General features: G+C 43.6%; 1 protein-coding gene across 1 annotated transcript in view; it reads right to left on the bottom strand.

Moving 5' to 3' along the window:
• armc3 (armadillo repeat containing 3) overlaps nt 1-22,530 on the bottom strand; it is a 194,467-nt gene extending 171,937 nt beyond the window's left edge. The window contains exons 1-3 of the mRNA XM_072575964.1: nt 22,499-22,530; nt 15,421-15,469; nt 7,672-7,789 (exon numbers count right to left, since the gene is read on the bottom strand). Of these exons, the coding sequence (XP_072432065.1) occupies nt 7,672-7,789; nt 15,421-15,468 (166 nt within the window). The 5' untranslated portion in view covers nt 15,469; nt 22,499-22,530. The remainder of the gene's footprint in view (nt 1-7,671; nt 7,790-15,420; nt 15,470-22,498) is intronic.
• Between the last annotated feature and the right edge of the window lie 2,532 nt (nt 22,531-25,062).

The raw sequence follows: 25,062 nt of genomic DNA, 5'->3' as shown, positions 1-25,062 counted from the left end.
AAGGTGACTTGTAAGTTTCCCAATCTCAGTCTTTCAACCGTCCTGCCTGGGCCAAATCAATTTCCCTTTTGCGCAATCAATTAGAACATTATATTCTCTAATGAGGTCACTGCCCATTATGGTTACTTCGTTACTTTGGCATACATAGAATTTCATGGGGATAGATATATTGTTTAATTTTGGATGTAGGTTTGCTTGCTGAGTTGAAAGGTTCATTTCCAGACATTTTGTTACCCTACTAGATAACATCTTCAGTGGACCTCAGGCGAAGCAATGCTGAAAATTCCTGCTTTCTATTTATACGCTTAGGTTTCTTTGGGTAGATGATGTCGTTTCCTGTGGTGAAACCACTTCCCGTTCCTTTTCTCAGGGGGTGGTAGATGGGGTCTAACTCGATGTGTTTATTGATAGAGTTCCAGTTGGAATTCTCACGCCTGTCTTTGTTTGGTTTGTCCTAGGATGGATGTATTGTCCCAGTCAAAGTGGTGTCCTTCCTCATCCATATGCGAGGATAGTAGTGAGAGAGGGTCATGTCTTTTTGTGGCTAGTTGGTGTCTTTGATGATCTTCAGGAAATGACTGCCAGACTACTCAGACCCCTTGGCATCATGGTAGCCCACAAACCCACCAATACACTAAAACAGCAGCTAATGAACTTGAAAGACCCTATACAAACAATGAGCAAAACTAATGTCATTTACAATATACCGTGCTGTAACAAACACTACACTGGACAAACAGGCAGAAAACTAGCCACCAGGATACATGAACACCAACTAGCCACAAAAAGACATGACCCTCTCTCACTAGTATACATCTTGTGATACAATAGGTCAGCGATGAGATGATTGTCTTTGTGACATAATTTGTTTATACTATTCATTGCAGAATCGTTGATAGTTTTGATACAGTCATTGTCAGTTCCAGTACAGCTTTTGTTAGTTCCAATGTCTGCACGGAAGTTCATTGCTGTAGTAATGGGTACTAATCACTCTTCCTGAGAAGGACACTTACTGCAGCCCTGGCTCTTAACACTTCGTATTGAGTCTATATCAAGCTGTTAGCATTTCTATCAAAAGGTGTTGGCTGCACCCCCACACTTCAGCAGGCAGTGTATGTTACTCATGTGTATTCTCTTCCCCCACCTGCCTTAAACTAATCAGTTAGGTTGTGAGTGCATTGTGCTGGCATTCTGGTGGCCCCAGGCAGTGTCTGTATTTGCTCTACTGTTTCTCTCCATATTGTTGTCTGGTGTCCATCTTATGTGTCAATGGCCAACTGATGACTCAGCAGCTATCTTGTATGTCTGTATGCCTAGTGTCACTCTGCCCCATGCCGTCTCCCACTTCAGTACTGAGGGACAAGATATATGCACATTTAGCAGAAAGTAGACTAGTTACTGACAGACAGCATGGTTTTTAGGAGGAAGGTCATGTCTCACCAGCCTGATTACATTTTTTAAAGAGGTATTTGGCTGATATATTGGTCTCCTTCAAAGACTGCAATTTCCCCTCCCACGTGGTCAACTATGCTCTCCCGTGCATCTCCTCCACTTCCCGCACCTCTGCCCTTGAACCCCACCCCTCCAATCACAACAAGGATAGAACTCCATGGTCCTCACCAGCTTCCGGATACATTGCATCATCCTCCACCATTTCCACCACCTACAAACGGACCCCACCACCAGAGACATGTTTCCTTCCCCACTGCTATCTGTGTTTCAGAGAGACCTTTCCCTCTGCAACTCCCTTGTCAGATCCATGCTCCCACACACCGAACCACCTCCCCACCCTGCCCCCGCCCCACAACACTCCACTCCTGGCACCTTCCCCTGCCAACGTAAGTGCAAAACCTGCACCCACACCTCCATCCAAGGCCCCAAAGGATCCTTCCATATCCGACAGAAATTTACCTGTGCTGCCACACATTATCTACTGCATTCGTTGCACCCAATGTGGTCTCCTCTACATCGGGGAGACAGGATGCCAACTTGCGGATCGTTTCAGAGAACATCTCTGGGACACCCGTACCAACCAATCATACCTTCCCGTAGCCAAACACTAACTCCCCCAAGGACATGCAGGTCCTGGGCCTCCTCCATCACCAAACCCTAACCACCCAACATCTGGAGGAAGAATGCCTCATCTTCCACCTTGGGACTCTGCAACCACACAGGATCGATGTGGATTTCACCAGTTTCCTCATTGCCCCTCCCTGCACCTTATCCCACTCCCAAGCTTCCAACTCAGCACCATCCTCTAGACCTGTCCATCCTCCTTCTGTTACGACATGGGGTAAACTCTCCTGCTCAATTTAAAACCAGTAACACAGAAAAGATTTATCTCGTGCAGTAATCTGTGAAAATTCAATAGGCCAATAACTAGTTAAAGTAAAAATTAACAACTTTATTTCTTAAAGCATGAGAATAATTAACAACTATTTACAATTCCTTACTCTAACCTATATTTTACCTTCCCTTTTATAATAAAACTCCCGATTACAATTTACAAAACACAACTTCTTATCTCAAAAACAAAGCAGCTTTAGGATTTGCAGATGCCGGTGTTGGACTGGGTGGTTGTCACCTGATGAAGGAGCGGCGCTCTGAAAGCTAGTGCTTCCAATTAAACCTGTTAGACTATAACCTGGTGTTGTGTGACTTTTAACTAAGCAGCTTTAGATTCACTTCTATATTTTGGCCTTTTCTTTTTCTTGGGGATTCTGCTTCACAGGTTACTGATCGATAAAGGTACTTCTAAGACAGCTATTTTTCAGGCAGTCTATCTACATGCTGGTAGATTGACAGTTCTCCTCTCAACTGTTCAATTTTCCCTGGTCTTATACCCCCAAAGCATTGGATTGTGTCATTGCATTTAGTATATTGACAATCTTAAAAGCCAAACTGGATTGAAGTTTGGTATTTATTTTTTTTTTAAAGATTCCCTACAGCGTGGAAACAGGCCCTTCAGCCCAACAAGTCCACACCGACCCTCTGAAGAATAACCCACCCAGACCCATTTCCCTCTGACTAATGCACCTAACACTATGGGCAATTTAGCATGGCCAATTCACCTGAGCTGCACATCTTTAGACTGTGGGAGGAAACCGGAGCACCTGGAGAAAAGCCACGCACCCACCCAAGGCTGGAATCAGAGGGGAAAGAAGAGGAGGGAACATGAGTGGCAACTTTTTTTTAAAAAAAACACAAGAGGTGGTATACCTAGGGAGCTGCTAGAAGTAGTGATTGAGCAGACACATTAACAACACTGAAAAGGCATTTGGACAAATACATGGATAGGAAAGAATTAGAAGGATGTGGGCCAAATGCAGGGAAATGGGGTTAACATGGACAGATATTTTGGTCAGTATGGACCAGTTTAGGCCAAAAGGGCATGTCACTGTGCTGTAGGACTCTGACTCTCTAGGTGACAAAGAAAATTGATGAGAAAAGGGTTGTGGATGTAGTTTATATGGAATTTAGTAAGGTATTTGACAAAGTCCCACACCACAGATTGGTACAAAAACTAAAATCACATAGGATTCAGAATGGGCTGGCTAAGAGGATACATGGTTCAAAAAGGGTGGCGCTGGAAAAGCACAGCAGTTCGGATGCTGTCTGACCGGTTGCGCTTTTCCAACGCCACCTTTTGACTCTGATTCTCTAGCATCTACAGTCCTCACTTTCTCCTTGATGGATACAAAACTGACTTCGTCATAGAAGATGGAGGGTAGCTATAGAAGGGTAGTTTTCATACTGGAGACTGACAACTAGTGGTGTTCCACAGGGATCAGTCATAGGCCCTCTATAGTTTGTGGTATATATAAATGATCAGGAGGAAAGTGTGCATGGTCTGATTAGGAAGTTTACAGATGACGCAAAGATTGGTGGAGTTGCTGATAGTGCCAAAGATTGTGAAAGGATATAACAGGGTATAGGTAGATTGGCGACTTGGGCACAGAAATGGCAGGTGGAGTTTATTCCAGACTGATGCAAGGTGATGCATTTTGGAGGATCAAACTTAATGTCATATATAATGTAAATGGCAGAACCCTTTGGAACATTAATATGCAAATGGATCTGGGTATGCAGGTCCACAGTTCCCTGGAAGTGGCAACGCAGGTGGCCAAAGTGATTAAGAAGGCATACGGCCTACTTGCCTTCAATCGGCTGGGGCATGGAGTATATGAGTTGACAAACCATGTCGCAGCTATATAAAACCTTGTTAGGCCACATTTTGAGTAGTGTGTGCAGTTTTGGTTGCCACACTACCAGGAGAACGTAGAAGCTTTGGAGAGAGTGCAGAGAAGATTCACCAGGATGCTGCCTGCTCTTGAGGGCATTGGCTATGAGGAAAGGTTAAAACGATGAGGATTGCTGGAAAGACAGCAGCTGAGAAGAGACCTGATAGACATCTACAAAATTATGAGAGGCATAGATAGGGTGGATAATCGGAGGCTTTTTCGCAGGGTTGAAGTTTCAATTATAAGGAGGCACAGGTTCAAGGTGAGAGGGGAATAATTTAAGGGAGATGTGCGAGGGAATTTTTTTCATGCAGAGTGTGGTAGGAGCCTGTAACATACTGCCAGGAGAGAGGATGGGAGCAGGCACATTGGTGACATTTACGAGGCATCTGGATGGTTGCATGAATATGGAGGGAATAGAGGCATATAGCCAAATAAAGGCAGAAAGTTTGTTTTTTTAGTTTAGTTAGGGCATGATGATCGGCACAGGCCTGGAGGGCAGAAAGGCCTGTTCCTGTGTGCTGTCCAACTCTTTGTATTTTGTTCTAACATTCTGATTTGAAGCACCAAGTTTTAAGAGATTTACAAATCATGTAAATTTGTATAAATTACAGATCCACTGACTTTCCAAAACTAAGTGCCTTAACATACTCCATATAAAGTTTCATTTGAAGCCTTGACACAGAAGATTAACACAAGATTGAGATTTTAAACTGGAGAATCACTTACATTGCCCCAGGTATTATACATGAAATGACAACACCTTTTAGTGATCTCAAAGTGTTTTGATTGTTAAACTTAAAAGTAAGTAGCACTTTTACATTTATAAGGTTGCAGCAGTATTTATTACTTGAGTCAGGATAATGTTTTTATAAATCTGTTCTACAATACAGTCAAACTGCAAGGAGATTCACAGGGCTAAAATCCTTTGTGACCAATACAGTTCAGATTCATCATCAGTATCATGTACTCCTTCAGAATTCTCTTTTCATGTTCCATTTTGAGCCACTCTGTCTCTCTGTTTTCAATATTCCACCACAGAGTCAGAGACATACAGCATGGAAACAGACCCTTCGGTCCAACTCGTCCATGCCTACCAGATATCCTAACCTAATCTAGTCCCATTTGCCAGCACTTGGCCCTTATCTCTCTAAACCCTTCCAATTCATATACCCATCCAGATGCCTTTTAAGTGCTGTAGTTCTACCATCTTCCATGACTATAATGGTACTTAGTGCCATATCTAAATCATCTACTAACTATTCTTTCAGAATTCCTGTGATTCCTTCCCAACAAAATTCCGGCCATAGTACTGAACTTGTTGTCCAGAACTAGCCTCTATCCGAGTTGTTCCGGTAGAGCTACAATACTGGCATCTAGATTCCAATGTGGAAAATTTCCCAGCTCTATCGCTTACACAAAAAACAGGTGAAATCCAACTCTGCCCAGTCAGCCTATTTTTGATCATAAGTAAAGTGATGGAAGGGGTCATCAACAGTGCTTTCAAGCAACACTTGCTCAGAAAACACCTGGTCTATAGAGTTCTACCTGGGTCATTCAGCTGATATCAGCACAGTATTGGTTCATATATGAACAAAAGAGCTGAATTCCAGAGGTGAGGAGGGCATGACTGCTTTTGACATCAACACCACATTTCATCATGTGTGGCATCAAGGAGCCCCAGCACAACTAGCATCTCTGCTGGTTGGAATCATACCTATCATAAAGGAAGATCGTTCTAGTTGATGGAGATCAGTTATCTCAGCCCCAGGGTGTCTCTGCAAGGGTTCCTCAAGTTAGTATCCTAGGAATAAACATCTTCAGCTGCTTCAATGTTCTTTCCTCCATTATAAAGTCTGAAGTGGGGAGATTCACTGATGATTGCACAATGCTCAACAGACTCAATGTTCCGAATCCAGTGACTCTACATCAAGTGAAGAGTCATCAGGTTTGACCCATTAACTTTCTCCCAGAGATGCTGCCAAGCCTACTGATGAATTACAGCAACTTCTGTTTTTGTTTCAGATCTCCATAATCCACCATTCTGTTTTATTTTACTATTTGTGGCTTATCAGTTACTGAAGTAGTATACAAATGCAAGAAGAGGTGGACAATATAGAGGTTTGATCTGACAAGCAGCAACCAACATACATTCCACTCAAGTGCTAGGCAATATAACCATTGTAGATTGACTTTCAATAACTTTACCAATGCTGGATCCCTCCTACCAACATCCTGGGTGTTAACATTGACTGGAAAATGAACTCAACTAGCCACGTAAATACTACAGCTACAAGTCAGAGAAAAGGAATGCTATGGCAAATCATTCATCTCCTGACTCCCAAATCCGATCCACCATTTATAGCACACACGTCTGGAGTGAAATGGAATAACTCTCCACTTGCCTGGATGAGTCGAAAAATGTGGTGCTGGAAGAGCATAGCAGGTTAAGCAGCATCTGAGGACCAGAAGAATTGATGTTTCGGGCATAAGCATTTCATCAGGAATGTGTAGGTGGGGGCTGGGAGATAAATGGGAGGGTGGGGATGAGGTTGCTGGGAAGGCGATAGGTAGATGCAGGTGGGGGTGATAGTGATAGGTTGGAACAGAGAGTGCAGTGAATAGGTGGGAAGGAAGATGGCAGTCAGGTTTGTGAATTTTGGGTAAGAGATAGAACTAGGTGGCACGTGACTGTGAGGTTGGAGGCTGTGGATGGGAGATCCCCTAAGATGATGAGGTTGTGGATGGTCTGGGAGATGATGGTTTGGTGATGAGAGGTGAGGTGGTTGTCAAGGGGACAGTAGGAGGAGGTGTTCTTGAGTTGGCGCCTGGCTTCAGTGGTGTAGAGGTCGGTGCACCAAACTACCACTCCATGTCTGCTGATTTAATGATGAGGTTGCGGTTGGAGTGGAGGGAATGGAGGGCTGCGCTTTGTGAAAATGAGAGGTTGAATTGGGTGGGAGGGGTGGATAGGTTGAGATGGTCAATGTCGCGGCGGCTGTGCATTTCCAGCACCACACTTTTTGATTCTGAACTCCAGCATCCACAGTCCTTGCAGTGTGAGTGCAGTTCTAACAACCTTCAAGAAATTGAAGTTGTACAGGGTAAAGCAGCTGATGACAAACCTCATAAGGAATCTTACACAAAATTACACATTAACTTACAACTATTTAACATTTGAAGTGAATTTCACAAGCAGCAGCAGCAACAACAACAACATTTGACAATGCCACTATTTCAGATATACATGCAAATATTACCTTTTGAAGAAATATCAAAATTAAAATGTATCATTAATTGATGTTTAATTCTATAAAAGCAATGCAACAATGATGCAACAATAAAGTATTCTAAATGGTATCAGTATGTGACCAGATCACGCAATATCAATATCATGAGATATAATAAATATAATTTAAATTAAACTAACCTTTTTCAGCAAACTTGTATATGGCTTCACATGCTTTAAGCAAAATTTCATCCTCTGGTGAATCCAGCATAAGAACTACAGTCTGTACATTTTTGCTCTCAATAATAAGTGAATTAAACTGTTGAAGACAGTAGAGTTTATTTGTGAATATATTTAAATAGTTGATCACTGCAAGAAATTAATAAACATCATTGGTGTTATGTCCATTTTGCATGCATTACCCATCAAACCAGATGAAAAACCTGTTTAGAAAACCTATTCCTCTCAATGTTCAGAACAGCTCTGAATGGAACTGAAAGTGGAATCGTTAACAAACAGCTCAACCATGACCTTACCGTACAAGAAAGGTCAATGAGAAAACAAAGATTCAAATAAAAGCAAAATACTGCGGATGCTGGATATCTGAAGCATGAAATGCTGGAGAGACTTGGCAAATCTGGCAGGATATGTTGAGAGAGAAACAGCGTTAACACTTCAAGCCTAGTGCAACTCTTCATCAAGATTCAGAATTCTTTCCCTCGCAGCATTGTGAGAAGTGACATGAAGTGAGAATTGACTTCACCTGACAAAAGAGCAGTGCTCCTAAAGTTTGTAATTTTCAATAAACCTGTTGGACTATAACCTGGTGTTGAGAGACTTTGGACTTTGTCCAGCCCAGTACAACACCAGCATCTCTACATTGCAGCATTGTGGTCTACATGCAGCTGATGAATTGCAGAAGTCCAAGAAGGCAGTTCACCACCACTTTTTCAAGGGCAACCAGGGTTAGGCAATAAGTGCTGGCCAGCCTGTGACACACCCATCTGATAAGAAAATGAAAAAACTGAAAGGAGTTGGAAATCAAATGTTCTTACACTTCTGACAAGTTGGGGTGGGGGAGGTCAGGGTTTGGAGAAGCAAAGGGAACAGATAGTGTGGAGATCCAGTTCAAAAGACACAGGAGTTGTTTGTGGTGAAAGACAATGAAAGAAATGAAACAGATGTAAATTAAGGCATGAAAGGGAGAAAATTGGTCTTCCCTGAACATTGTCAAGCCAAGGAACCTTCCCTGAAGAACTACATTGTAATTTTGGGGATGTAATTACTGTCGTTTGTTGGCTACATTATTATGTTAAGAATGATGCCAGTTATCAGTGTATTTCCCCACCTATAATTTGGGGTAAATCATAACCCAAAAATGTAAGTGCCAGTTTCACTGAGTTTCATGGAGGGCTTGTCTCCGTGAACTCTTGCAGGTTTTCTCACCACATCTGACCAATCTCACCTCATTAACTACCTTTACCAATTCTATGGCTCCCCTCTTGTCCAATTCTAGTCCTATTCTACTATCACCACATCCAGAACAACTCGCTAGTGCTGGAATTTCCCAGAGTGTCTAGCAATCCTGGTACTAGCACCATCTTCAAGAAACTGTTGTGCACTCAAGCATGCAATATTAGTCTGAAGCTGCCCTGCACATTTCATATCATCATCCCTGGACAAGGCAGAGAAGGGAAAATTAGTGCACCACTTTTTCAGCAGGGACCTGAAAGTCCTGATGTTGGGGTGGAGCAGAAACAGGATGCTTCCTACCACAGACCATGACAGGAGGTTACAATGCCAGGCATGCCAACCAGGTCCAAGGTTGCCACTCAGGGTAAAGCAGTCTCAGCTGTTTGGGGGAAATGTATAGAAATATAGGAAGAAGGTCAATGTCCTTTTCCATTCCTACACAAATGCCACCATCTTCTGTCCGAGACTTCTCAATTAGGCTATGGTACTGTTCCCATCTCCTACCAAGCTTATGTTCTACAAAACTCACTATTCCCTGCAACATTTTCCTTTACTCGCTCTCACCTACCACAAACCTTGACACCACTACTCAGTATGCCCTCTGCTCTGGTTTTTCCCTCATTCAGGACACGTCATCTGCATCAAAAGTAACAGCTGTGTTTTCATCTCCCTTACAACCTGCCTCACTCAGGAGGAAACCAGCCTAAAATAGGGCAGAAAGAGTCAAGATGGGTGGTGTGCTACACAGCAAAATGGCTCCTTACCCATTGTGAGGACAGCGCTCTGACTTGGATCACACCAAACAGCTGACTGGCCATTACTGTAACCTGGACTGATATTAGAGGCTGCCCTTAACTCTTCATGCTGATGACTCCTGACAAAAGCTTATCTTCCTTGAGTTGCCAGAGGACAGATAACAATATGACAAGCTTCCTAGTTTTTAGTATACTTAGTAAAGTCACTGATAAGCAACATCCCTAATAAACAACCACTGGCTAGCATGAATCTCTTCTTGGCATTTGGAATTTTGTTAAAAATTGCAACAAGTTGCTTCCAACAGTTGAGAAAAGCCTCACACATTTCTACCAGATTTCCCACCATAGCCCGCATCAATTGCAAAGGACCCCTCCTTTACTATATTCTCAGGAGAATTCATACTCTTAACAAACAGTATTTCAACTCTGTCTCAAATATCAAAAACTGTAAGTACAACAAACTTTTATCTACCCACCTCCATAACCAGCGCTCCTCAAACATTCCAGTAGATTCCCCCGGCCTCTGGAACTGCTCAGATGCCATTGGCCATGCAGCTGGTGCAGCCACCATCCCCACACTTCCGCCCCCATCATGGCCACTTCCACAGCCACTTCCGCCCCTTACAATTCCTCATGCACCACACAATATCATTCCACCCCTCACATCATCGCTGATGTCACATGCTCAGTGACTTCCGGCCCCTCATACTGCTGTGTTTGCCACCACTTCCGCCCCCACCAACACCACTCACCTGAATTCTGCTGATATGCCCCTGAGAGATCCCACTGTCACCATCCCCGCCTCCCAGAACCCTGAGGGGAACACCACCCCTGCTCTTGACTCTACCCCCATTCCCCCCACCACCACACCCACTTCAGTTACAGGCTCCACCCCCCACTCCAACCTCCACACCAGATCCCAGCTCCCAGCCCTGCCGAGTTTTCACCATCCCTCCAGACCTCCTCCTCACTGAGGACGAACAATCAGTCCACAAAGGACTCACCTTCATCCCCCTCCGCCCACGCATCAATGAATTTAATACACGCCGTGACAGCGAACACTTCTTCCGCTGCCTTCACTCCGAGCTTACTTTCACAATCAGGACTCCCGCCCACCTTCCAAGGATCCCTTCACCCACCTCCAACACACTGCATCCACCTGGACACCCCGCGCTGGCCTATTACCTGCCCTCGACCTCTTCATTTCCAACTGCCGCCAGGACATTAACCGCCTCAACCTGTCTACCCCCTCCCTCACTCCAACCTCTCAATCTAACAACGAGCTGCCCTCCACTCCATCTGCTAGAATCCCAACCTCACCATCAAGCCAGCAGATAAAGGGGGCACAGTTGTAGTCTGACGCACCGACCTCTACACCTCTGAAGCCAGATGCCAACTCGTGGACACCTCCTCCTACCGCCCCCTCGACCATGACCCCACCCCCATCCATCATCTCCCAGACCATACAGAACCTCATCACCTCAGGAGATCTCCCACCCACAGCTTCCAACCTTGTAGTCCGGGAACCCCGCACTTCCCAAGATCCACAAGCCTGACCACCCTGGCCGACCCATTGTCTCAGCATGTTCGTGCCCCATTGAACTCATTTCTACCTACCTCGACACTGTCCTATTCCCCCCAGTCCAGGAACTCCCTACATATGTTCAAGACACCACCCATGCCCTCCACCTCCTCCAAGACTTCCGATTCCCTGGCCCCCAACGCCTCATCTTTACCATGGATATCCAATCCCTCTACACCTCCATCCGCCATGACCACGGCCTCCAAGCCTTCCGTTTCTTCCTCTCCCAACGTCCCCAGCAGTACCCTTCCACCAACACTCATTCGTTTGGCCGAACTGGTCCTCACCCTTAATTTCTCTTTCGAATCCTCCCATTTCCTCCAGACCAAAGGGGTAGCCATGGGCACCCGTATGGGCCCCAGCTATGCCTCTCTCTTTGTTGGCTACATAAAACAGTTCATCTTCCGTAATTACACCGGCACCAGTCCCCACCTCTTCCTCCGTTACATTGATGACTGCATTGACGCCACCTCGTGCTCCCATGAGGAGGTTGAGCAATTCATCAACTTCACCAACACATTCCACCCTGACCTTAAATTTACCTGGACCATCTCTGACACCTCGCTCCCCTTCCTGGACCTCTCCGTTCCATTAATGACGACCGACTTGACACCGACATTTTTTTACAAACCCACCGACTCCCACAGCTACCTGGATTACACCTCTTCCCACCCTCCCTCCTGCAAAAATGCCATCCCGTATTCCCAATTCCTCAGCCTCCACCGTATCTTCTCCCAAGAGGACCAGTTCCACCACAGAACACACCAGATGGCCTCCTTCTTTAGAGACCGCAATTTCCCTTCCCACGTGGTTAAAGATGCCCTCCAACACATCTCGTCCACATCCCGCACCTCCGCCCTCAGACCCCACCCTTCCAACTGTAACAAGGACAGAACCCCCCTGGTGCTCACCTTCCACCCTACCAACCTTTGCATAAACCAAAATCATCCGCCGACATTTCCACCAGCTCCAAACGGACCCCACCACCAGGGATATATTTCCCTCCACTCCCCTTTCGGCCTTCCGCAAAGACCATTCCCTCTGTGACTATCTGGTCAGGTCCACACCCCCCTACAACCCACCCTCCCATCCTGGCACCTTCCCCTGCCACCAAAGGAATTGCAAGACCTGCACCCAAACCTCCTCTCTCACCTCCATCCAAGGCCCTAAAGGAGCCTTCCACATCCAAAGTTTTACTTGCACATCCACTAATATAATTTATAGTATCCGTTGTTCCCGATGCGGTCTCCTCTACATTGGGGAGACTGGACGCCTCCCAGCAGAGCGCTTTAGGGAACATCTCCGGGACACCTGCACCAATCAACCACACCGCCCTGTGGCCCAGCATTTCAACACCCCCTCCCACTCTGCCGAGGACATAGAGGTCCTGGGCCTCCTTCACCACCGCTCCCTCACCACCCGACACCTGGAGGAAGAACGCCTCATCTTCCACCTCTGAACAGTTCAACCCCAGCACATCAATGTGGACTTCAACAGATTCCTCATTTCCCCTTCCCCCACCTCACCCCAGTTCCAAACTTCCAGCTCAGCACTGTCCCCACGGCTTGTCCTACCTGCCTATCTTCTTTTCCACCTATCCACTCCACCCTCCTCTCTGACCTATCACCTTCATCCCACCCATTCTACTCTTTGCTACCTTCCTCCCTGACCTATCACCTTCATCCTCACCCTTACACACCTACTGTATTCTATGCAACTTTCTCCCCACCCCCACCCCTCTCTCATTTATCTCTCCACCCTTCAGGCTCTCTGCCTGTATTCCTGATGAAGGGCTTTTGCCTGAAATGTTGATTTTATTGCTCCTCAGATGCTGCCTGAACTGCTGTGCTTTTCCAGCGCTACTAATCGATAATCTGGTTTCCAGCATCTGCAGTCATTGTTTTTACCAATAAGACTCAACCCACTGATTTCATTTCATTGGGCATTCTACTCCCACTTTTCCTCCCTCATTCAAATCCAGTGTTCAAGCCTCCATCAAAACTGCAGTGAGATTTGGAGTCAAATGTTTAACCTTTCTACAGCATTTCCATTTAGTATTCCTTTTTGTGAAGACTCTTGGCATTATTTTTGTTAAAGGTGACAACTACTTTGTTGCATAAATTCTTATTAGGCAGTCCCAAAGGATTGAGGATGATGCATTTCCTTTGCAATTTGAATTCTGAGCAGTATTCTCACTAATTTTTTTTAATCGTCTGCATGGACTTCCAAGGTCCATGTGGGTTATGACTTTTGGAACCAATTTGGCATTAGAAGTTCAATTGCTATGTGCAGTAACACAGCTTAGAGGTAGTGTTAGTTGTGAGATATCTAAATCTATTGCTTGATCTGCAGAATCTGCCACATATGGACAGGTGGTATTTGGTGATTGATGCAGAGAGTTTCCTACCATGATTGAGTTGAGTTCTAAGTAGAGAGGTTTCTTCAGAAGTCTGAAGTGTCAGATGTACAAACAAATTATCCCAACCAGCACAGCTAAATTTATGTAATTAGCAATTTGTTATGTTGCCTTAGAAAAAGTTGCTACTATTAGACTGCCTTTCTTTCTACTCAATTTGGAGAATCTTGAGAAAGCATCACTGATGGTACTTCTTCAATGCTTTGAGATGTATCCTGCAGGTTGTCCAAGTTTTCACCACATGCAAGAGCTCAGAGTTTACTGTTGTCTTGTAAACCATGACCTTAGTCCCATATTAGAGGTCCTGATCATCAAATATTTATCTACCCAGTCAGCAAAAGGCTCAGCTGGCATTTGAAAGTAACAATAAACTGTCATATACATGTGCCTTCATGAAGAGGAGGCTCCCAAGATATGGTGAATGGTACACATTTTCTAGGATCTCAATATTGATTTTAATCAAATGGGGAGGTGTTGTTTCAGATGAGGATCTTGTTGACTAGTTATTTAGAGAAAAGTGCATTTTCTGATAAGCCTTGCAGAAGGAATTGACTAACTTAGAGCTCAGATTTTGAGTAAGTGGGCACATGCTGAAGTTCAACTAATGAATTTGGAGTCATTTTGGATTGATGGTGTAGAGCATTTTTCTATCAATTCTCTATATTATCCTAAGGCCTGTGGGTAATTTTCTGGAGGTATTGTACAACATTGCAAGGAGCAAGAATGGAGAAGGAGGCTGGGGCTATTTGAAGCCAGTTTTCATCAAAATGAGGTCTGTGGGTAGTTCCACTGGTGAGCATCATGGCTTGCATGTTATCTTGGAATAGGCAAAGGATGGCAAACAATTTGTGAGGGCAGTCAAAGTTGATGAAGATATTCAATTAGTTTTTGCAGCTGACAGAATCAAAGTATTTTCGGAGGTCAGAAAAGAGAACATACAGTACTCGGTGCTGGTGTTCCTTATGTTTTCCTATAATTTAAAACTATGTTCGTGGATTGTCTTATGAATTAGACAATGCAGCTGAAAGGCTGGTGAGGAAAATTACCAAAGACAATGTGTCAGGATGTTATCTGCTGAATCGATAGGCCTAAAATAAAAGCCCAGATCTAAAAACTATGGAATTCCCTATGTGATTTATTTGACTCAGGTTAGCTAGTGGACAATATTCTCTCTAGGGGCTCCACCGCCTCAACACCCCACATACAAGTCAGTTCCTTAGGCACAGCCAAGATAAAAAGGGGGTTGAAAACTTTAATAAATCAACTTTGTAGTCCAAAAACAATTTGAAGGTATGTTGCTATTGGAACTTAATAAAGCTCCAGATGAGGTTTTTGAAAAAGAATTTAACATAGATGGAACTAATAGCAAACTAAAACTTTTTAGGCAGGAAAAACAAATTTAAGCATTAATAGAAAAGGACCCTTTCCAGCCAGAGGGATGAATAGTAGAGTTCGGCAAATCTTTATCAAGTCCCTTGCTACTTACACTGTTCATAACCATACAAATGCAGAATGAATTTGTCTAGTTCATTAAACGTTTTTTTGATACAGCAAAATTTAATCCAGAATTTAACTTTTGTGAAACAAAAGTTCAAATAAAATGTGGATTTATGCCTAATCATATTCTAAGTATCAGTTAAATCAAATATTTTTGAAAAGACTAGTCAAGATATGAAATATTTCACTGAGTTTTGTGGGCATTAATATTTTAAAAAGTAACTTACCGCATCTTTTGGAGATGCCTCAACTTCCTTCTTTTGTTTCTTACCCATCCTATGTGAAAGAAAAAGTACAGATACGCGTGAACAAATTATTTTATGTTAGTAAACATCTAAATAACTTCTTAATCTAGTCAGTCTACTCAGAATAAGTCACACAAATCTCCATATAGTACAAAGATATATATGAGCATAAGAACATTCAACTCAAGAGCAGCAGTAGTCCATGCTGCACTAAATAGCTCATGCCTGCCCCCATCACTCAATAAGATCATACCTGATCTCATTATGTCAATAACTTTCTCCCACTCACTTTTCAGGACTCTAACTGCCTCAAATTTTAAGGTCTCTGCTTCCATCACCTTTTGATTCCAAAACTTCAGGATCTTCTGTGAGAAAAAAAAACATTCTCCTACTCTCTGCTTAAAATGGGCAAGCTATTATTTTTAAAATGTAAGCCCTAAATCTAGATTCTCTCACAAATGAAATGTCATATTCCACATTGATAAGATCCCTGAGGAACTCATACTTCATCAAGTTACCCCTTCCTCTTCTAAACTCCAGCAGCTACAAGCTTAACCTGTCCAACCATTCCTCATAATACAAGTCATCTATTCCAAGTAGCCTAGAATCACAGAATTGTTACAGTGCAGAAGAAGACTACTCAACTCAGTGTGTCCAAACTATCTTTCTCAGCATTTTAATTTATTGCCAATCTCCTGCCTTTTCAAAAGAGAAGACACTCAGTTAAATTAACCATTTCTCTCTCCACAGATGCGGCCTGCTGAGTTTCTCCAGCACTTTCTATTTTCACACATACAGCCAAGTCTTTGTGCTCCTGCAAATCCTTTACAGTAGTACCTTTTATTTTATACTGTCTATGTTCTTTGCATGGGCGGCACGGTGGCACAGTGGTTAGCACTGCTGCCTCACAGCGCCAGAGATCCGGGTTCAATTTCCGCCTCTGACTGTGTGGAGTTTGCACATGTCTGCGTGGGTTTCCTCCGGGTGCTCCGGTTTCCTCCCACAGTCCAAAGATGTGCAGGTCAGGTGAATTGGCCATGCTAAATTGCCCCTAGTGTTAGGTAACGGGTAAATGTAGGGGTACGGATGGGTTGCGCTTCGGCGGGTCGGTGTGGACTTGTTGGGCCGAAGGGCCTGTTTCCACACTGTAATCTAATCTAATAAAAGTAAATCACCTCACACGTCGCTGTATTGAACTTCATCTGTCGGAAATCCTCCCACTCCACCACCATGTCAATATCCTTCTGATATTCTACACTATCCACCTCACAGTTTACAATTTATGTTGTCTGCACCTTTGAAAATATCCCCTGCATGCATCTAGATCATTTATACATTTGTGCCAAGGAAAGCAAGCATCCCACTAAAAGACCTTCTTCCAACCCGAAGAATACCAATGACCTTTACTCTATTTATTATTCCTCAACTAATTTATATGCACATTGGTGCTATCCCTTTAATTTCTTTCATTCATTTTTATGACACTGCATTTGTGGTTTTTGGTTACCTGGTTCACTGTAGCAGTTCTGGACACCTACCTCTATCCCCTGGTTAAGAAGATGTTGCTGCTTCAAGATGTCACTCTGTTAAGATGAATGTGACCAAAATAGCTGTATTCAATCATCCTAATCATAATCAAAATAGAACAGTTGCAAATATTAATTTGAATGAATTTCTGTTCTACAAAGCAAAGTCAATGATGGTGGAATGCCTTGAGATATCTGTTATCTGCCCTGTTCAACACTGCAGAAGCTTTTGAGACTTGGCACTAAATCTAGATTCTCTCACAATACAGTAAATTTTGAATCCTCCTCATTTTTATACTCATCCATAAATTAATTCCCTCCCTCTGCAACTTACCTACACAAATTCCTCCATACTTTGGTCCTCTGGCATTAGTTTTTAGTACATTTGCATTCCCTTCACCATTCGTGGCACGTTTTTCTATACTGTCTGAAAGTCCCATCTTAAATCACACCAACAGTAAAATCTCTCTCAATATGCATAATTTCGATATTAAAATGGTGTGTTATTCTAATTTACTAACTCAATTTGTGACTTTACATGTTGAAATAGAAAGGCTAATGAAGTAAAGTGCTTCAGAACATTTTATATATTAAAGCTGCTATACAATTGCAAGTTGTAATGTGTAATGTTCCTCAGTGGGTAGCACTGCTGCCTCACAAAGCCATGGATCTGGATTTGATTGCAGCCTTGGGTGACTGTGTGGAGTTTGAACATTCTCCCAGTGTCTGCTTGGGTTTCCATTAGATGCTCCGATTTCCTCCCACATCCAAAGATGAACAGGTTAGGTGGATTGGCTAAGCCAAAATTGTCTGCAGGTCCGGGATGTGTAGGCTAGGTGGATTAGCCACGGTATGAGAGAGGTCATGGGATAGGGTAGCATTCTGGGGTGGTATTCAGAGGATCAGTGCAAACTCAATAGACTGAATGTTTTCTTTCTGCAATGTAGGGATTCTATGATTCTGTGAACTTGTGGCTGATTGGTTAAGGTGATGGTGATGGAGGTATTCCTGTGCAATTCTGAATTCTGCTAACCATGATTAAGGCTCTTATGATGCAATGGTAGTGTCCAGGTTCAAGTCCCATCACTGGGATCACTGGACGTGAAATGTTAACTCTTCTTTCCCTCCACAGATGGAACCCGAGTTTCTCCAGCAGATACTATTTTTATAACTAAGAATCTAGTGAAGCTACAAATCAGGACTACTTGCATATCAAACAGCATAAGCAAGTGAGTGACAGAGATTAGATTAGATTAGATTAGATTACTTACAGTGTGGAAACAGGCCCTTCGGCCCAACAAGTCCACACCGCCCCGCCGAAGCGCAACCCACCCATACCCCTACATCTACCCCTTACCTAACACTACGGGCAATTTAGCATGGCCAATTCACCTAACCGGCACATCTTTGGCGTGTGGGAGGAAACCGGAGCACCCGGAGGAAACCTACGCAGACACGGGGAGAATGTGCAAACTCCACACAGTCAGTCACCTGAGGCAGGAATTGAACCCAGGTCTCTGGCGCTGTGAGGCAGCAGTGCTAACCACTGTGCCACCGTGCCGAGCTAAGCAATTACATAACAACAGGTGAGAATGAAGCTCTGCAAGCCTGCCATAGCAAGTCAAGAATGGTAGTAGGCAATTGAACAAATTCACAGGAGGAATAGTCCGCACATAAATACTCTCACCCTCGATAATGGGAGGACCCAGCTCATCAGTGTAAAAGATAGGGCTGAAACATTAGCAATAATCTTCAGCTACATGTGATGAGTGGATGATCCATTGCAGACCCTTCTGGATGACCCCAGCTTCACCGATGCCAGTCTTCAGTCAATTTGATTCACTCCATTTTATATCATAAATGGCTAAAAGCACTTATTCTGCAAATACTATAGGCCCTGATAACATTTTGCCAATACCACTGAAGACTTGTCTTTGTTCCTCTGGCCAGGCTGTTCCACTACAGCTACAACACTTGCATCTTCCTGTCAATGTGGCAAGTTGCCAAGATACATAGTGTACACAAAAGCAGGACAAATCCAACCTGATGAATTGCCACCTCATCAATTTTCCCTCGTTTACCAGTAAAGCGATGGAAGTTGTCATCAACAATGCTATCAAGTAGCACTTGCTAAGCAAAAACCTGCTTAATAATGTTCAGTTTGGGTTCTGCCAGGGCAACTCAGCTCCTGATCCTATTATAGTCTTGGTACAAACACAGAACTGAATTCCAGGGTAAAATCATATTTGACCGAATGTGGCATCAAGAAGCCAGAGTAAAACTAGAGTCATTAGGATTCAGGTGAACACTCTTTGCTGCTTCAACTCATTCCTGGCCCAAAGATAGTTGTAACTGTTGGAGATCTCTAACTCCAGGTCATTTTTGCAGAAGTTCCTCAGGGTACTGCCCTAGATTTAAGTATCCTCAGCTTTTAAAAATCAATGATCTTCATGCTCTTGTCAAGTTAGAAGTGAGAATATCTGATAATTGCACAATATTTAGTACTATTTTTGACTGCTCAGATACTGAAGCAGTCCATGCCCAAATGCAGCAAGAGCGCAATAATATCCATTTTGAACTGACAAGTGGCCAGCAATGACATTTGCAACAAGAGAGAATCTGACTATTGTTCTTTAGCATTCAGTGGCGTTACCATTACTTAATCCCTCATGATCAATGTCTTGAGAGTTACCAGAAATTGAGCTGAATTAGTCATGCAAATACTGCGGCTACAAGAGAAGGTCAGAGGCTAGGTATCCTGCTGCAAGTAACTTCCTTCCTGAATCCCGATGCCTATCCACTATCTTCAAGGCACAATTCAGGAATGTGATGGAATATTACCCACATCCCTGGATGAATATACCACCAAAAATACTGGAGAAGTTTGACACCATCCAGGAAATAGCAGCCTGGCTTAGTAGCACATCCACAAACATTCAAACCCCTCTCAATCAAAGCTCAATGGCAACTGTGTGTACCATGTACAAGATGCAATGCTGAAAATTTACCTAAATTTCTCCAACAATTCGTTTCTGTTTCAGATTTCCAGCTTCTGCAGTTATTTGTTTCATTCTTAGGTATGCTTGGTGCCATTTCTAGCTTGCCCTCCTGCACTCTTCATTGAGGAGAAAGTGAGGACTGCAGATGCTGGAGATCAGAGCTGAAAATGTGTTGCTGGAAAAGCGCAGCAGGTCAGGCAGCATCCAAGGAACAGGAGAATCGACGTTTCGGACACCAGCCTTTCTTCAGGATTCCTGAAGAAGGGCTGATGCCCGAAACGTCGATTCTCCTGTTCCTTGGATGCTGCCTGACATGCTGCGCTTTTCCAGCAACACATTTTCAGCTCTGCACTCTTCATTGAACCAGGGTTAATCACTTGACTTGATGGCAATAATAGAGTAGGGAATATGGTAGGCCATGAGGTTGCAAATTGTGTCAGTGTAATTCCACTGCTACTGATGGTCCACAGTGCCTCATGGATGCACAGTCTTGATCTCCAGCATCTGCAGTCCTCACCCCCCACCCCCCTTTCCCCCCCCCCCCACCCCATTTACTGTTTTGTCCACTTAACTGATCGACTTCTCTCTGCAAACTGTTTGTATCCCACTCACAAATTGCCTTGCCAGTTATTTTTGTGCCATCTGCAAATTTGGCTAAGGTACATCCAATTCCTTCTTCCAAGCTGTTTGTTGTAAACAGTTGCAATCCCAGCACTGCTTCATGTGGAGTACTGGTCACAAATCACCAAACTTAAGAACTCTTATCCCCATTCACTGTTTCCAGCCCATTAGCCAATTCTCTATCCATGTACTACGTCCAACCCATGGGCTCTTTATCTTATGACTTAGCATTTGTGAGGTATCTTGTCAAACACCTTCTGGAAGTCCAAATACAACAGGCTCCCCTCTATCCATCTCTAGTTGAGACTTCCTTGAAAACTCAAGTAAATTAGTCAGACATGGCTTCTATTTCATAAAGTCAGACTGACTCTGCTTGATTAGATTATGACTTTTCAAATGTTCTGCTATTACTTCCTTAATAATTGATTCCAATTTTTTTTTAAAAAGTGACGTTTAGCTAATCAACCTATATAGTTTTCTGCTCTTTGCCTCATTTCCTTTTAGAAAGAGAGTGTGTCACATAAGCAGTTTTTGGTACTTCACCAAAAGCAGAGGATTTGTTGGAAAGTTACAACCAATACTTCAATTATCTCAGTAGCTATCTCCTTTAAGATCCTAGGATGCAAGTACTTAGGGCCAGGGGACTTAGCTACTTTTTGCTTTTTTCTCCCCCCAAGCAACAGCAATACTATAGGCAACTCAGTGTGCTCAACCAAATATGATTTTTAAACCTGCAAACATCTAGGTTTAAAAGTAGTATCTTCCTTTTTTAAGTCCACAGTCCAAACATTAAGAAAATAATGCAGCCTGAACAACTTCAATATATTTGGCTGCTTATCAACAGCGCTGCTGCAGAGGGTTGGACTTCCCTTAACTTGGCACTAGATGTATAGATTTTAACTTACTGCGAATCCTCTTCCAAGGATACCTACCTTGGAGGCGTCCTCCTCTCTGTACAAGGTTTTCAGTGAGTCTCTCTCTGCCCTGAAGCTCTTCAGCCACATTCTGCACTCTCAGCTACCTTGCCCCCAATTTATCTCTCCACCACCAAGATTCCCAGCCTGGTTGCTACCTGACCTGCTGTACTTTTCCAGCACAACACTCTTGAATCTGCTTTCCAGCATCTGCAGTACTCACGTTTGCCAACTAGGATTATACTACCCTGGGATACCACAAGTCCACATCACACCAATCACTAGATCATTGTAGTTAACGATTTTTAAGTAATAAACACAGTTGCAAAATCCAAACAGGTTTGTTTTGATTTGATAATTGGTACTTGCCCTGATAATGCTGGGCTCATGTTTCTTGCAACCCAGATTGAATAATCAAAACCCATTTAGTTGAGAGTTTAACATATTTGTCTCTTCATCTTAGTCCCTATAGCAATTACTACAAAACCAAAAACAATACTTCAAGTGCTATGACTTAATTTGCCTGGACGTCTCAGACGATACAAAATATTGCTTAGTTTTGCTGATTTTTCTTGATAAGGAGAAAGCAACCCCCAAGTTAATATTGGATACATTTCAAAATAATCAACGAATAGAACCACCGGCAACAAGGGTAACTCTAATCCCCATGAGTCTTTGCCATAAATGTAATAATCTTCAAAAAAAAACTACTGGAGAAACTTAGCATGGTCTTAAGAGCATCTGTAGAAATACTTTTGAGTCCGGTGACCCTTCATCAATGTTTAATATGACTCTCCTGGTTTACAATGGAGGACATGACAGCATTAACCGACAGCAGCACCGCCAATGGCCACAGCACCTGCGCCTCCGGGACCGGGTAACAGACAGGACTCTCCATAAAGTCAAAGGAAATAAAATCTAGAGTCAGTCAGTCAATCAATCACAGATTGGTAGCCGGCCCTACACACACCATGCGGGACAAGCCAGCCCGAACACTCACCTGGATCCACACAGCGAACCCCAGCGCCAGGCCGCAAGCCGGCCGGTTGCCAGGCGACAGAACAACACTGCGCGGGGCCGCGCATGAAGCGAGCGCGGAGTTAGATTCTGTTTGAAGGTAAGAGGTTGATCCGGGGAGTGGGGAACACAAGTGGTGAGGCTGCTGAGTTCTCCCATTTAAACCCCTCTAGCCGCACCTTTTACACTTAGAGGTGTCCTTGACACTAAAACTGAGGGATTCGATTTTCACACCCACACTATCTGTTCTTTCAATTTTTGTTCCCCTGAAGATGGTTAACGAAATATAAACTGCAATTTAATTCCACTCGCGAAAATCCCTCTCAGTAATGTAATGTTGTCTTATTATCCTATCTGAGTGCTTCTTTTCACCCCTTGGGCAATTTCTCTCCATCTGCTGTTTAAAAATAGATATCTTCTACAACTCCGAACCTTATAATTTGAGCTTTTAAAACTATTTTAAGATTCAAGAATGTTGACGATTACTGGATACAAGAGGGTACATGAAAATATTCTAAGAAAACTAAAGTAATAATTGTCTCAAAATGAAGGATTAACTACCACGACATTCTCAACTAGAATTTAAGACCTTTCATTCCTTCGATTAGCTTATGATATCAGTATCTGGAAAATGTTGTTTAATTCAAACTAATTTTGTTAATTCTTGACACTTTGATCATACTAACTAAAGAAAGTGTTCAACTTTACAATACTTCTTGTTAAGTCCTCCATCATCGATCAGCTGAGTCTGCTCTGATGTGCTGCCCCTGCCAGAACAAGAATCGCCACTCTTTGGCGCTATCTTGCCTCCACTGATGTCCCTACCACTAAGAGGTCTGGCTGGACTTTGCCATTGTAGGCGCCACCAGGTACCGCAGAGGCCCAAACTTGACCTTGCCGCCAACATGAGTCTGCTTCCAGCCCACCTAACTGATACAGATGCTGCCAATGCAGTCAGGTCTTATAGTGGGCCAAACCTCCCCTCCATCACTGCATCCATGAATCTGTACACAGACGCTCTCTCATACGATCACACATACACCCCCACACACCCCCACTCACAGACTTATACCCCATTACACTCACACACATACACACATTCTCTCACAGGCACTTATAACTTCCCCCCCCCGCCCCCCCCCCCCCCCCCCCACACACACACACACACACATATAAGTTTGTGGGATGAATTACCTGCAGAATTACATTTTACTTTGTTCAAAAACTGCAAGAATCCAAGTAGGATCCTGTAAATCTGTTTTTTAGATTAGAATCAGTCTGACCATTGTGGCACAGACATCGTCACACAGAGCAGCTTGCACCTTCAATGCATTACCTGGGCCAACATGACACCAATTGTTAAAATTCACTTGAGAATGTAACTTTTTTAAAAAAGTGTTACAATTTACATATGAAAGAACTGACACCATATGGTCATTCTAAAAGACGAGAGACTTAACAAACAATTCAGGTCTTTTTCAATGTATAATTTCAGTTACATCACACTGTAAGCTTTTGCTAAAGATTCTGTGTCTTAAAATCTTATTCTCCACAACCACCTGATGAAGGAGTAGCACTCCAAAAGCTGGTGCTTCCAAATAAAGCTGTTGGAGTATTACCTGATGTTGTGTGATTTTTAACTTTGTACACAGTGGCTCAGTGGTTAGCACTGCTGCCTCACTGCATCAGCATCCCAGGTTCGATTCCAGCGTCAGGCGACTGTGTGGAGTTTGCACATTCTCCCCGTGTCTGCATGGGTTTCCTCCCGGTGCTCCGGTTTCCTCCCACAGTCCAAATATTTGCCGGTTAGGTGAATTGGCCATGCTAAATTGCCCATCATGACAGACGCATTAGTCAAAAGGGAAATGGGTCTGGGTAGGTTGCTCTTCGGAGGGTTGGTGTGGACTGGTTGGGCCGAAGGGCCTGTTTCCACACTGTAGGGAATCTAATCTACAGCCCAGTCCAACACTGGCATCTCCAAATCCATGAATCTGTGCTGGATACCGATGCTGCCGGGAACCCAAACTAACCTCCAATGCAGCAGGCATGAATTGGCGCTAGGACCGGCTCATCAATGCAGAAGCGCTGGGCCCACTCGCTGACCGCCATAAGTCAGCATTGAGCTCAATTGCCCCCGCCAATGCTATTGCTGTGACAATAGCAGCTGAGTGAAGAGAAGAAAAGATGCTGAAAGGAAAGTGAATGAAGCAGATGAGCCCTACTCCTTATCTCAGTCCTAAATAGTAATCCTCTTATTTTTAAAATTATGCCCCCACATTCTAGACTACCCAGCCCATAGAAAAAGCTTATCTGTATCTACCTTGACTGTCTCTTTAAGCATATTGGAGTTTCAACTCGATCAACTCTCTAGGGTTTCACAGAATGAGAATATATGCCAAGTTTGCCTAACCTCTCTTCATAGGTCAGTCCCATCAACCCAACAACAACATAGAACAGTACAGCATAGAAATGGACCTTTTGGCCCACAATGGCAGTGCTGACTATGATGCCATTCTAAGTCGATCCCATCTGCCTGCACATGACACA

This window comes from Chiloscyllium punctatum, chromosome 8, assembly GCF_047496795.1.
Source record: "Chiloscyllium punctatum isolate Juve2018m chromosome 8, sChiPun1.3, whole genome shotgun sequence".
Taxonomy (NCBI): Eukaryota; Metazoa; Chordata; class Chondrichthyes; order Orectolobiformes; family Hemiscylliidae; genus Chiloscyllium; species Chiloscyllium punctatum.
This window is presented reverse-complemented; position numbering and strand designations above follow the sequence as displayed.